This window comes from Athene noctua, chromosome 1 (assembly GCF_965140245.1).
Source record: "Athene noctua chromosome 1, bAthNoc1.hap1.1, whole genome shotgun sequence".
NCBI lineage: Eukaryota > Metazoa > Chordata > Aves > Strigiformes > Strigidae > Athene > Athene noctua.
In genome coordinates this window covers 247,318,273-247,332,418 of record NC_134037.1, presented here as the reverse complement: position 1 = coordinate 247,332,418, position 14,146 = coordinate 247,318,273, and the positions used below count along the sequence as shown (strand labels likewise).

At 42.6% G+C, this 14,146-nt stretch overlaps 1 protein-coding gene across 2 annotated transcripts in view; it reads left to right on the top strand.

The window, feature by feature from the left end:
- The first annotated feature begins 35 nt into the window (after positions 1–35).
- Positions 36–14,146, top strand: part of ATM (ATM serine/threonine kinase) — an 83,546-nt gene continuing 69,435 nt past the window's right edge. For both annotated transcript variants that reach the window (XM_074916046.1, XM_074916035.1), the window contains exons 1-5: positions 36–262; positions 2,579–2,680; positions 2,766–2,878; positions 5,566–5,711; positions 6,108–6,272. In XM_074916046.1, the coding sequence (XP_074772147.1) occupies positions 2,609–2,680; positions 2,766–2,878; positions 5,566–5,711; positions 6,108–6,272 (496 nt within the window). In that variant the 5' untranslated portion in view covers positions 36–262; positions 2,579–2,608. The remainder of the gene's footprint in view (positions 263–2,578; positions 2,681–2,765; positions 2,879–5,565; positions 5,712–6,107; positions 6,273–14,146) is intronic.

Genomic DNA, 14,146 nt, shown 5'->3' with positions numbered 1-14,146 from the left:
CCGCGTATCCGCTTCCAGGTGCGCCCGCTGCCGCCGCACGCGCGCTCCGCGCCGCGCTGCCGGGAGGAGGGAGGGGGCTGCCGCCCGCCCCGGCCGGCTCCCGCCGCCCGCCCCGCCGCTCGGAGGTCGGCCCGCCCCGGGCCTCCCCTTCCGGCCCGCACCCAGGCTCCGCGGCCCTGAGGGGCCGCTCGGCCTCCGCTTGCCCGGGCTCGAGTCCCCGGAGGGGCGGTGAGCCCGGCCCTGAGCCCCGCGGGCGGCTGAGGTGAGGGGCCCGGGCCCGGCGGGGCGGCGCGGGGCGGTCGTGCCGCTGTGGCGGCGGCGGTTGGGCGGGCTGCGGGCCCTGAGGGGCTTCGCGCGGGGGGCGGCCTCGCGGGGACGGGGGAGAGCCAGAGCCCGTCGTGGGGAGCGGCGGGATGGCGGCCCGTAGTTGTGCCGCCCTGTACGCCTGGGCCCGAGCACCTCTGCAGCTGCTCAGTAAACACCTCTCCGTGATTCAATTTTTTTGGAGGTGTTCCTTCCTTACCCTGTGTGACTTTTGTACAGGGGATGAACGCGGTCATAATGTGATAGTTGGAGAACTATGTAACTAACAAAAGAAATCAGTCTTAGGGATTTTTCCGTGTTGTTATTATGACTGTGAAATGCCGTTAGGTACAAAGGAGAGAACTGACTTCCCCTTTCACACCCAGCCCCTGCAAACATCACGTGTTGCTACAGTTCTCAGTCGAACATTTTTCAGCCCATCAGCATTTTAGAAGCCATTAGCATTAAAAAAGTTACTTCTTCCATTCTGCTTCTCTTTCAGCAAAAGCAACAAGTTAGTAAAGAAACACTTCATCATTAAACGAGTTCAGCCTTCTTGCTTACAACATCTTCCTTTTCATACACACCTAACAGTCATTGTATCTCTGATGGTACTTAGTCCCAGCCTGATCTTGATTGAAGCCCAAGGAAATAAGTATACTCTAAGTCAAAGTAGATATATAAAGTTTTACATGACTGAATGGGTATTTTTATATTCTCAAGTGCTCAAAATGTTACCAAAAGGCTGGAAATAAAAACTTATTGACACCAATTTGATGTAGATAAGCAGACACTTCTTTATTGACGGCCGGACGTGTAGGGGAGTGCTCTCACCAACAACACGTACCAGACACCAGAATCATACACCTTATATATAGAAGTTACTCGTACATATTCATTAAGTATTCATACATAAACGTACAATTTCCAAGAAATCATTAACATAATCTTCTCCTATTTCTGATTTTGCACAGTAAAGGTTAGAAATGTCTAGAAATGGGTCTGGGGTGTAATGTGAGTAGGTGGTCCATGAGTTGGAGGTCACGATCTCCCCCTGCCGGAATTACCTTTTGCTTAAGGACACGGTTTTCTTGGCAGGTACTTGCAAGCTGTTAGGGTTACTTCCCTTAGTTCCCATTAATCCTGGACCTTGACAACTACTTACATTCTTCTAGTCCTATCTGTGCATTATAAATCAGCTTACAAATCATCTTGTGTTTTGGTTACCTAGCTCTAACTGTTCCTACTAGATAATTATGGCCAATCCCATCGGCCTTGGTACGGGGCTGTACAGGGAACGTTTAGAGTAGCAGCTGGTTGTTAGGTTCAAAATACAATAAATGTAAAATGATTTTTACTAGAATATCTCTTAACTCTATACTTATATTAAAATCAAAACACAATTAAACACACTTTAATTTCAGTTGATAATAAAATAAGTAACAAAGATATAGTGCTATGCATCATGAATGCCTGTTCTCAATTGCTTATTGCAGCCTCAGCAGCATATGCCTGGAGTTACGTGCAACTTGTCTCTGTCTTTTTTAGACCGTTTCTCTCGGGTCTACTTTAGAGGTGTAAAAGGAGAAACATGGAAGTTGTATACAATGTCGTTGTGATGATCTTCATCAGCATAACTTCATGTAGACCAGAAATGCAAGGTCCAGCTAATTCCAACCTCCGTTGAAGGAAATGAGGCATAATTTTAAGTGGTAACAGAAGGAAAAAGTTGTTTCCTCTTACGATTGATACTTGAGCATCCTTTGACATGTTGAGTCCAGAGGGATTTGTCAATGTGATAGTGCATATCTATGAAAATGGAGTATGTGAGAGAGGAAGAGAGTCTTCAAATTGCAACCTTCTGGTAGCATCAGGTTAAGACAACTGCTACTAACAGCTAGCTACCGAAAGTTGGTGCTGTTTCCCTGAATGTATTCAGCTCTGTGTCATTTTAGGCTTATAATTTCACTCCATATTGTCTGACCAACTCTACTCTGTTATCACTCATGAAAAGCAGGTCAGTCATGTGAAGAGGGTCTCTGCTGTTACACTTTACGACTGTTGCCTGTGGGAATAGATTATATTCTTGTCTTTGCTTCAGTCTTGTGACCAATAAGACTAAAGCAGATACGACTGAGCTTTTCAGGGAAGTAACACTGTGGTTGTATTTGATACTGGATTTTTAATATATTGCCTTCCCAATTTTTTGCCTGGTTGACTTGGCTCTGTGTTAAATAAAATAATGCCTATTTTAACCTTTTCTTCTGTTTTACAGATACACATGATTCTTCTGTTAAACTGAACCATGAGTCTTGCATTGCATGATCTGCTCATTTGTTGTCGTCGCCTTGAAAATGAGAAAGCTGTGGAGCGAAGGGTAACAATTTTTATTTTGGTGTGTGTGCCTCAATTAGCAGTGAAGAGAATCATTAATAATTCTTTTTCCTGAAATACACTTTCAGAAGGAAATTGAAAATTTCAAGCGACTTCTCCGTGATTCTGAAACAGTTCTCCAGCTGGACCGAAATTCTGATTCTAAACAAGGAAAACAGCTCAACTGGGATGCTGTATTTAGGTAGTTGTTGTTTCTTCTTTGTGAAGTGTTGGTTTTGTGGAACATCATTCTTTTGTTTATTGGGCCTATTTTATTGCTTATCTTTCTGCAGATTGGTTTAGAATCCTTGTCAGCTTGTAAACAATGGTGTAAAAAATGACTTATGTTAGTCTCTAAAGGAAGTAAATGTAAAATAGCCAAAAATGCAACACTTACCACATACAGAAAACTTAACTGCTAGGAAACTGATCATTAATTGGCTGGTCGTTTGTCCTTGCAAAAATAATAGTTACTTTCTTTTATTGAAAATTCTCTGCACATGATTTTCAACATACAGTTCATATTTAGATTATAGATAGCTCATTATAATTTTTTGTGTTACTGAGTTCTTCAAGAAACAGTAGCAATGCTGTGGCTTGTGAATTAAAGAAGCTGTGCTGAGGTTTGTAGAAACCCATTTTTGATGCGGGCTACTTTAGGTGTACTATAAGATCAGACTGGGCATGAGTGTGATAAGTTCCTAGAGCAGCTGGGACCAGTGTTAAATTTCATGTTAGAAATGCACCTGGAGTATTCGTTTTCATAGGCTGGGTCTGGTCAGCTTTCCATTACATTTTTTAATGGGATACGTTGGAGTACTTCTTGTTTCATAGCCGTACCAAAATACCATAAGAAGTATTCAATACATTTTGTATGTTGCTTTTGAGATGACCAATAATGTATTAGGAATACAAAAATAGACATAATTATGTCTATTCATAATAATGAAATGAAGAAATGAACTCAACAGTCAGAATCCAATATAACTGTTAAGCAGGTTCTTTTTTAGCAGCGCTGGGGTTGTCCTGGGGATTCTCCACCACAAGGGCCCCCACGAACTAGCAAGGGACGTCAGTTTACATACACACAAATCATACATGTTCATTAGATTTCCTGAAAAGGGGTGTGTTATGATAATGAGTTCCCAGAATTCATTTACACAGTCTGAGCATGCGTAGTAGAAATAGGGTGAGGGTCTTCCATGGTCAAGGGAAATACATGGTCTTCTTCATCGTGTCTGCTCTTTCCAGAGCATGTGCTGTGAGGTATAGTCCAGGTGTCTTTTTCCTAAATCGGTGAGATCATCCTCCCTCGAGGTATCTCTGTGTCCTTTTGTTCCCCTTCCCCTTATCTTAGTTCGCTGAGTGCCCATTGAAGGCTTTGAGTCTGCTTATCAGTGAGTTATGTAGGGAGCTTTTTATCTAGACAGACAAAGAGGCCTAGGGAAAACAGTTTAAGAGTCCTTGGGAAACAAACACAAGCAAAACTTTCATGCATCACAGGTTAGTCTTAATCAGAAATTAATTGGTTTGAGCCCTTTCACTAAACTGAATATAAATAGTAGGCTGGAAAATCTACAGTAATTGCTGTGAGGAACTGAAGGAGTTAATGCCTCAAACATTCGTCAGTGTGGAAAGCCTCAAGGACAAGTTGTGGCCTTTGTGGTTAGTTTAGGGAATGAATTGCTGTGAAGGGTGCATGGCTCCACTCCCTTGCAGTTGTATTTTCAGATTCTCTACATAAGCCTTGAAGGGTGGAGATGTAGACCTGAGTGAAACCATTTGTTTGGGTTAATGCCTGCACTTTAATTTATGAGTTTGATAAATGATGCAGGCCTTGCTACCCTTGAAGAAGAGCTAAAAGACTTAAGAGAGAAAAACACTCCATAGCAGATGTAGCCAAAGGTTGGATAATTGCCCAAGAAGCAAAAACGGGAAAAGGTAAGATAGTAGGGGCAGATGACAGCCACCGACTCAATCGGATGAAAGTGTTAATGCACCCCATTCCCCCTCAACACACCTCCACCTTTTCCTCTTCTCTCGTGCAAATGAGTTCGTGGAATACCTGCCTCTCTTTGTCTAGTGTGCTAATCAGCCAATAAGATGAATTTAAGAGGCTACAGAAAACTTTGCTGGGTGTGCACCCACCACCCAAGATTACCAGACCTGAGACAAGCTGGAATCTGGGATGGTCATCCGGATTCTTTAACTCTTTCTCTCCCTTCCTTTTCTTTTACTTCCTTTCTTCTCTTTCTTACAGATATACCAATAAGAGGCCACATGGTTTACTATCCTTTTCCAAGTTTAAGTTGTTTCTGCTGCAAGTAAAACATTTTGACTGGTCGTTTGGTGTTGTTTCACCTTAATTTAAACCCAATGGGATCACAAAACCTTTATGACTCCCTGGGCTCCTAGTCCAGGTCGGGTTGTAACAATCCACAGTGACAAAGCCAGTGAAATGTTTAATCTATTCTTAGATCTAAAATCTAATCTATATGTTAATTTTAAATGATGGAGAAATAGAACTTGAAGGTTTTCCCCAACAGAAACAATGGAGAGTACTTACTTGTTGTATAATGTTACATCATAAATAAAAAGACTTAACAGTTCATTTTTTCCTAATTATAAATAGTATGTTTAGCATTCTGCAGAGTTTAAAGGAAAGTTTAGTTCCTATTCAAGCTGCTTCTGGGTTATCTTTAAAATTTACAGCTCCTTTTAGAGATTATTTCCATCGTGCTTAAACTGTAATATATTTTGGTTGGTTCTAGTCTTTGATAGTTAGATTCATGAGAAGAATAAGCACTCACATTCTAGGCTAAAACAACATTTACCTATTTTAGTCATAAATATGCAGATCCTTAATTAATATCTCTTTTATTTTTGAAGTGTCTTGCAGAAGTATTTCCAAAAAGAAATGAAAAACCTGCAACTGACAAAACCAAATGCATCTGCTTCAACCCAAACTACCAGACAGAAAAAGATGCAAGAAGTTGGAAGTTTGGTCAAATATTTCATCAGATGTGCTAATAAAAGTCAGTAATATATATTGATATAGAATTACTGGTTTGTGTTGATGCTTTGCTGTCATCTTTGAATTTTTACTATGAAGTAAGTTACCAGGCTAGGGTTCATCTTGCTCACTTCCAGGTGCTTACAATTTAAAGATCTTCATGTGACCCAGTCCTTTGTGTCCCTTCTTTGTCCTTATTGGTGTTCACAGTGCCTTTTTCTAATTACTCAATACCTGATGTATCCTCTCATAAGTAATTTCTTTCTCATAAACAGTTTAAGAAGATGATTCCTAATAGAAAAGTTTCTGAACTGTAGGGTTTTTTTTTATTTTTAAGTAAACATTTACAGACAATGAATTACAGATTTATTTGGCACAATTTGGGTTAATTGCAGTCTCACATTGTTTCTTCATGTAGGAGGACCCAGACTGAAATGTCAGGAACTTCTGATTTATGTCATGGAAATTATAAGAGATCCAACAAGTTGTGCTGCTTATGGGTCTGACTGTAGTAATATACTCCTAAAAGATATCCTCTCAGTAAGGAAGTATTGGTGTGAGATATCCCAGCAGCAGTGGTCAGGTAACATTTTTAAGCCTACTTACAAATGTCTTTTCCTGTTATAGAAGCATGTTCGGATGCGTTTTAAGTTGCTTAATGCCCTGTTGTGGGAGGTACTTGAAGGCTTACAGTTGAAATAAGCAAAGCAACAAAGATTAGGAATTGGGTTTTTTTCTTTCTGCATACTGTTTGTCTATTGCTTACTGAAACATATGTACTTATATACAATCAGGTTATGTATGCATGGTCTTCACAGAGCTTAACATGTATAGTAAATCCATGGAATGTGTGTGCTGGAAATAGCCTCAGTAAAACTGGTGCTGGTGTGCAGTTGTTTGCAAGTTACTAGGTGTTGGCTGGTATAGTTTTGATAATGTATTACTATTAAATTTTATTATTTGAGTTTTGTTGGCTTATGAAGGCCCTAAAAAAACATTGAGTCACTGTTGTTATATGTACATACTGCATATAAAGAAAAAACTGGACAGCTCAACATTTAAATAGACAAAAACAGATTAAAAAGTTAGGAAATAACAGCATGCAAGCTGAACTGAGTGGAAATGCAAACATAATTTTTCACTTTTCAGAGGATTGGATTTGACTCCAAGACAGTTAACTTATTTAACATGCAGAAGAATGTTTATGTATTTTGAATCATCGGACATGTTCAAAGCTCTCCACTATTCTGTGTTCATTTGTTGAGGTAATAGAACAGTAATTTGGGGAAAAAAAGGTCTTACAGTCTAGCTTGTTGAATATTGCATGTGCAATTCTGAAGAAAGTGTAGAAATACTATCTTTATTTGCATAGTGCAGTGCTTTGAAGTCAGAGTTTGGATCTCTGAAAAGCATTTTATGAGAAAGTACTCTGATCTGTAGCTTGAGGAGACTTGCCTAACTACAGAATGGAAATAAGCCTGCAAAGAACTTGGAAGAGGGGCATGGTGGTACGGGGATAGAAAGGGGAGGCAAAAAAACCTGTAGAAGGCTTGCAAAGCAGAGCGACTGAAATGGAACCATTCAGGATGGGAGATGAAGTTGGGTAAAAGAAGTTAAAGAACTTGGTAGCATTTGGACACGGACATAGAACTGGGAGATTGAAGGGAAAGCTAGAGCCATGTGGGGAAGCTGCCTGAGACTAGAAGCCGCTGGAGGGAGTAGAAGACAAAGGGCTGTTAGCCTGCAAGTTGGAGCAGAATGCAAAGGCAGGAACCTATCAGGTAGGGAGGCTGAAAGCTGGAGTTCAGAGCAATAACCAGGAAAGGCATCTGAAGAACTGGGTACTCGAGTAGAGCTGGGGGTAGTGGGTAGGGGATGGGACAAGAAGCCAGGAATATCAAAGACCCATATTGATTAAGGCAAAGAAGGGAAACTGAGACTTTTACCAGAAAGGTACATACAGGTTGCATGAGGAGTCTCTGGGAGTTGCTGTGTGGTGGTTAAGTAGTTTAGAAACATGAAAGTTAGGTGAGTCTATTGTCCTGTGTATGGACAGAAGCTGTTAAGTGTGACAGAAGAAATTTTGACATTATATCATAAGGGTCACAGTGGAATTTAATTACTGAAGTGAGGCAGGACTGAAGACCATAGATCTAGAGGAAGTCAGACTTAAATTCATTAAATGAAGCAAGTTGCTTTTATTAAAGGAGGGATATATGAGCTTTGTAAAAGTTATCATAACCTTTTTTATTGATTCCACCTTAATGCTTGTTTGAAATTTTTGGACTACAATGAAGAAGTCTGATTCCTGTTTATAAAATCAGTGTTCTGGTGCAGGCATTGAAAGTAAGAACATGGATTCCAGCTGTTGTCCCAGAGCAGTTAGATTTGATAAGCAAATACCAACTTCATGAGGCACTCTGCTGGAACTTCCGAGCTTCTGAATGTTGATAGCTGTATTCTTTAATTTATGAGGAGTTGTGATATTGGTATATAGTGGCTGAGTATATCAGTATATCAGAGGAGTCATGTGAGGCCAGTAGAAGCTGAACTCAGTCTTACTAAAGGAAACTGGAAGTCCTGTGAACTGGTGATGGGGCCATGTACCTCTTGCATCTTGGACACTGACATTTTAATTAATAGATATTTTAGGGACCTGTGAGGATGTCAGTGGGCAGTTGGTGTTGCCACTGTAAGTAATGAACGAACACACCTCTTTGCTCCACTGCCTGACTGTCTAAAAAGGAAGAGGAATCAGGGCTACAACAGACTTCACCTCAGTTGGTGCTGTTTGCAACTCAGAGCACTGGTGACAGTGTTGGACCAACAGAGATTTATGGAGTCCTGTATATGGTCTTATCAAAGGACTAGAAATCTGAGCAGTAGTTGCTCAAATCCATTCACTGTTTGACAATCCCATCAGGCTTGTGTGAAAATCCAGTGGGGATTGGATATTAATCAGAGCTAATAGTTATTTGAATGAGGTAACATAACCCTTGAACACTGCAGTACCAGGTGTACTAGAACTACAGTAGGAACTCAAAGTGAAGAGTGCTACCTAGTATATGACCATTGACACAACTGATGCATTTTTTTCCATTTCCCTGGCTCTTGAGTGTAAACCACAGTTTATCTTTACCTGGAGAGGAGTACAGTGTGCCTAGAACTTTCTGCCACAAGGATGGAAGCTTAGCCCATCTGTCATGGCCTTGTACAAAAGGTTTTGGAAGAGGGGAAGTACCCCAAAACGCTTGCAGTACATTGATGACATTGTAATATGGGGAAACACTGCCCATGAGGTATATAACAAAAGCAAAGAGATAATTAGAACTTACTAAATGCCAGATCTGTGCTTAAAATTGATGAGGTGAAAAGACCTGTGCAAGAAATAGTTTCTTGGTGTCAAATGACAAGATGGTGCTCTTGCATTCCTACTGACATGATTTACAGCATCACAGCAATGGCACTGCTGGTGAATAAAAAGAAAGCACAAGTTTTTCTTGGAATGGTGAGATTTTGGACAGTGCACGTCCATGGATACAGTCTGCTCATAAACCCACTGTACCAACTCTCCAGGAAGATGGGCTCATCTCAGTGATGACCTGAGCAACAATAAGATCCAACTATAGGCTACCAAGGCTACGGTGTCAGAAGAGGAAATATTGGCCATCTATGAAAGACCCGCTTATTGGATGAGGGAAAAGCTGTGGATGTTGTTTACGTTGACTTTAGTAAGGCCTTTGACACCATTTCCCACAGCATTCTCCTGGCAAAAATGGCTGCTCATGGTTTGGAAGGGCACACGCCTTGATGGGTAAAAAACTGGCTGGATGGCCGGGCCCAAAGAGTTGTGGTGAACGGAGTTAAATCCAGTTAACGGCTGGTCACGAGTGGTGTCGCCCAGGGCTCGGTGTTGGGGCCACTCCTGTTTAACATCTTTATTGGTGATCTAGACGAGGGGATCGAGTGCACCCTCAGTCAGTTTGCAGATGACCCCAAGTTGGGTGGGAGTGTTGATGTGCTCGAGGGTAGGGAAGCTCTGCAGAGAGACCTGGACAGGCTGGAGCCATGGGCTGAGGCCAACTGGAGGAGTTTCAATAAGGCCAAATGCCGGGGGCTGCCCTTGGGCCACAACAACCCCCAGCAGCGCTACAGGCTTGGGGAGGAGTGGCTGGAGAGCTGCCAGTCAGAGGGGGACCTGGGGGTGTTGATTGACAGCCGGCTGAAGAGGAGCCAGCAGTGTGCCCAGGTGGCCAAGAAGGCCAATGGCATCCTGGCTTGTGTCAGCACTAGCGTGGCCAGCAGGGACAGGGAAGGGATCTGACCCCTGTACTCGGCACTGGTGAGGCCGCCCCTCGATTCCTGTGTTCAGTTTTGGGCCCCTCACTACAAAAAGGACATTGAATGACTCGAGCGTGTCCAGAGAAGGGCAACGGAGCTGGTGCAGGGTCTGGAGCACAGGTCGTACGGGGAGCGGCTGAGGGAACTGGGGGTGTTTAGTCTGGAGAAGAGGAGGCTGAGGGGAGACCTCATCGCCCTCTACAGCTCCCTGAAAGGAGGGTGCAGAGAGCTGGCGATGAGTCTCTTTAACCAAGTAGTAAGTGGTAAGACAAGAGGGAATGGCCTCAAGTTGCACCAGGGAAGGTTTAGACTGGATATTAGGAAGCATTTCTTTCCAGAAGGGGTTGTCAGGCGTTGGAATGGGCTGCCCAAGGAGGTGGTGGAGTCCCCATCCCTGCAGGTCGGGTCGACATAGCGCTGAGGGATCTGGTGTAGTTGGGAACTGTCAGTGTTAGGTTAATGGTAGGACCGGATGATCTTCAAGGTCTTTTCCAACCTAGACAGTTCTGTGACTCTCTACAGCATTTGAAGTCATGACAATGGAACCAAATGCTACTGGCTCCTCACTTGCCGATCCTTCGCTGTTTGCTGAAAGGAGAAATGCCTTTGACTTTCCACACAACAAGTGTGACCTAAAATAAATGGACTTAGAAGGGAAAACAGGGATTCTCTGACCTGCTCAAGGTATTTATGGATTGATCCAAACATCATGGCTTTTGGGGTGTCAACCAAGGTATTACCACATACTCAAGAAGCCCTGGAATATGACTGGCTTTCAAAACATTAGTAATATGCCCTGTTTGCTAATGGTTTTTGCCTAATTGTTGGCCATTGGTAAAGATGGAAAGCTCTTACTTGGAATCCTGACCAACAAGTGATGGAAGTTGATGAAGGTGACAAACAGCCAAGTCAATATGCAGAAGTCCAAGCCATAAGACTGGCCACTGATGCAGCATTACAGAGGAAACAGATTTTACCTGACTCTTGGATGGTGGTCATAGCCTTCTGGGACTGGCTTACACAGTGGAAACAGGAGTTGACAGACGGGAAGGAGGCCCATTTATTTAGCTACTTTGTGGAAAAACATCACACGGGATTTAAAAAAAAAAATCAGTGTATGGGTATGACACATTGTTAGCTACATCCCACAATGAAGAGCCACCAAAGAACAAATCAACAGCTATCAGTCAGACCGCACTACTCATGTTGCTGCAATCAACAATCCTGGACTGAGAATAGTGGATCTATTTGTAACTTGATGGACTCATGAAACATCTGAGATGAGATTCCACCTATCTGTGAGCAAGAGACTGAGGTGATTTCTCTATAGATGCCATTCTGCAAGTAGTACAGGTATTTGAAATTTGTTAATTAGTGAAAAAAGCTAAACCACGAAAGGTATTGAAGTGTGAAAGCTGTCATTTAAACTATCAGATTGACGATGTGTGGTAAATAGACTACATTGGGCCTTTATGCAGACCTAGTAGGGGGAATCAATATGTCCCAGCTATTTTAAAGAAATTACTGTGAGCTGGCTGGAGGCTTGCCCTGTAGCTTATACCACTGCTAAAAGCACTGTAATGTGTCTTGAAAAAAGAAATTTTGTGTCAATAGAGTACACCAGAAATAATTGAGTCTGATAATGGATCTCACTTCAAAAATAAAGGGATGAAATTATGGACAGATGAACATGGGATTGACTAGGAGATAATAGAAGACATGAATACCATGTCTTCTATTACCTCCAAGCCTTGAGTCTGGACACTCACAAAGGATGTGATTTATGATGCAAGTAACCTCCCACTATGTACCATTAAATGAGCAAGTGTTAGGGAGGTGTAGAGCAAGGGGTGGAAGGTGTCACAGCCTACTGAGCTGGCATAACTTGAGTAATGAGGCGAATGTCAGAGCATGCACAGTTTGACTTTTGGTATGTTGTGCTGGCATTAAGAGATGTAACTTTTTGTCAGATAAAGCACAGTCAGGCAGGTGTTGTGGGGAAAAAATTATGTAACTGGCAGAAATAGAAGAACCCAACAGTTACAGGAATGAGTGATCTGACAATACCAGCTGGTCTGATATAATAGCTGAGCCTTCTTAAATGATCCAGTGACTTGCTACACCAGTCAGTAAACAACTCGGAGCACTTTAGTAACTGGTAAACACAAAACAATCTGGAAGATTCTCTCCACCTCATAAAACTCATCTACCTCAGCTTGAAGGGGCAGAGTGAGGGTGGTGTGTCAGCACATTCTACCTTTAGACTCTGTGGAGGACCTCCAGGAATGCCTGGGACCAAGCTCACATAGCCAGAGCCAACACGCTTAATATTCTGCTACTCCTAACCACAGATAACCACTCCTTTTGTCAGGAAGCAGAGAGAACTGTTTTTCTGCAACTTTGTTGTGTTCTGTTTCTAGTTTCTGAGGCAATAAATACGCAAATTACTGTGCAGTAAAGCATGAATTTAGTCTGTCCTGACTTAAACCATGACAATAGGTTGAAAGGTTTCCATTAATTCAGCATGTCTGTTATCGAGTTGTAGTGACACCCCCTTTGCCACACCCCCCCATACACATACTGACAAGGCTGCATGTTTAGCTGTCCTGTGTCAGCTACGGGGAAGCAGTCTTGCTCCTTACACCTCTGCCGTTCGGATATTCCAGTGCGGAGACCCTATGTGGTGCTAAACAGTGACTTTTATTTCATAGCACTGGCAGTTCCTAAGAATATAACATGTAGAGTTTAGAAGCACTCCTATTTGTTGGGTAGTCTGTAACTAGGGGGTCACCAACAGGTTAAAAGGGTTGTTCCATTCCACTTGCTGATATGCTGTTGTTTCAAAGGGCACACTGAACTCATGGCACGTCAAATCATCATCCAAGAGGAGATAGACACGTAAGTAAACTTTTGCCTCAGCAGAGGTAGCTGATGTGGGTAGTTTGTGTGATCTCCATAGGAAACAAGCCTAAACTGTTCCTTAATCAAGGAAGGTAGTTGCATTGTGCAGAGCACATTCACAGCAAAAACGAATGAGATAGTCCATTAGTGCTCAAAGACCTCATCCAGTACCCCCTCATGGACTCAAAGCAGCAGAAGATTCTTGATCCATCTTCCAGTAAACACCAGCCACCAAAACAAGGAGGAATTGATACTGCTGAGGAAGCCTCTTTCCACTCTCGCTGTTCAGCAAATTAGACTGTGTCTTCCTTAATCTAAATGTCCAGATGTTCTGTTTGCTGTGCCACCCCCTGATACTGGAGGTAGCACATCTTAGGGTTTTCAGAGCTTGGTTTCACCTGTCTGCTGTAGGACTTAAGGCAGAACTGGATCTATCCCAGTATTACTGCAACTTGCAGAAAACTGTGTCCTTGATACCTTAAGAACTGTGGGAAGGATGGCAATAAACAGAACCATGCATTGTCACCTATGTTCAATGCCCAACAGACTTGCTTTTCTTTCTTCATATTTTTCTGAAGAGATGCTACAGCAGCTTCTTTACCTTACATCTTCACCCCTGATCTGGTCCCAGTGTTGCTGCAGGCATCCCAGAGAGGGTGCTGCAACACCACAGAGTTGAAGGGGTGAGATGGAGGACAGCATGAAAGCTGTGTTTGAGAGGATCATGAGGCTTTATAAGCAGGACTGATAGCAGGTCTTGGCTCACTTAGATGAGGCTTGACAGAGGCTTGGAAGTATGAAGCACTGGAGAGATGGCAGGAGTAACAATTCTAGCATGAAAATACACCAGACTATGCTCTTAAGTAGACTGGTGTGCAGGCATTTGGACTTGGAGAAAAAAGAGGAGGCTCAGTCAAGCAAGGGAGGCGTTTTTCAACTCTTCTGGCAACTTGTGTGGGGGCCTGGTCCACAAAGTCTCTACTCAGATGTCTAAATGGATCACGGAGGATAAGGTATGACAGCAAGATTTAGAGACTGTTACGGCTTTTGGCCTCTGTTTCTCCGTGGAGAAAAGAAACATTGTGCCTGGTCTTTTAGTTCAGACAGGTCAACCAGGTTTTCTTAGTTTCCAGATGACCGTGTTGGCCTTCAGGAGAAGTTCAGGAATCTTTTTTCCTATGTTTCTATGTGTTGGGTTTTTTTTTTAAATCATAT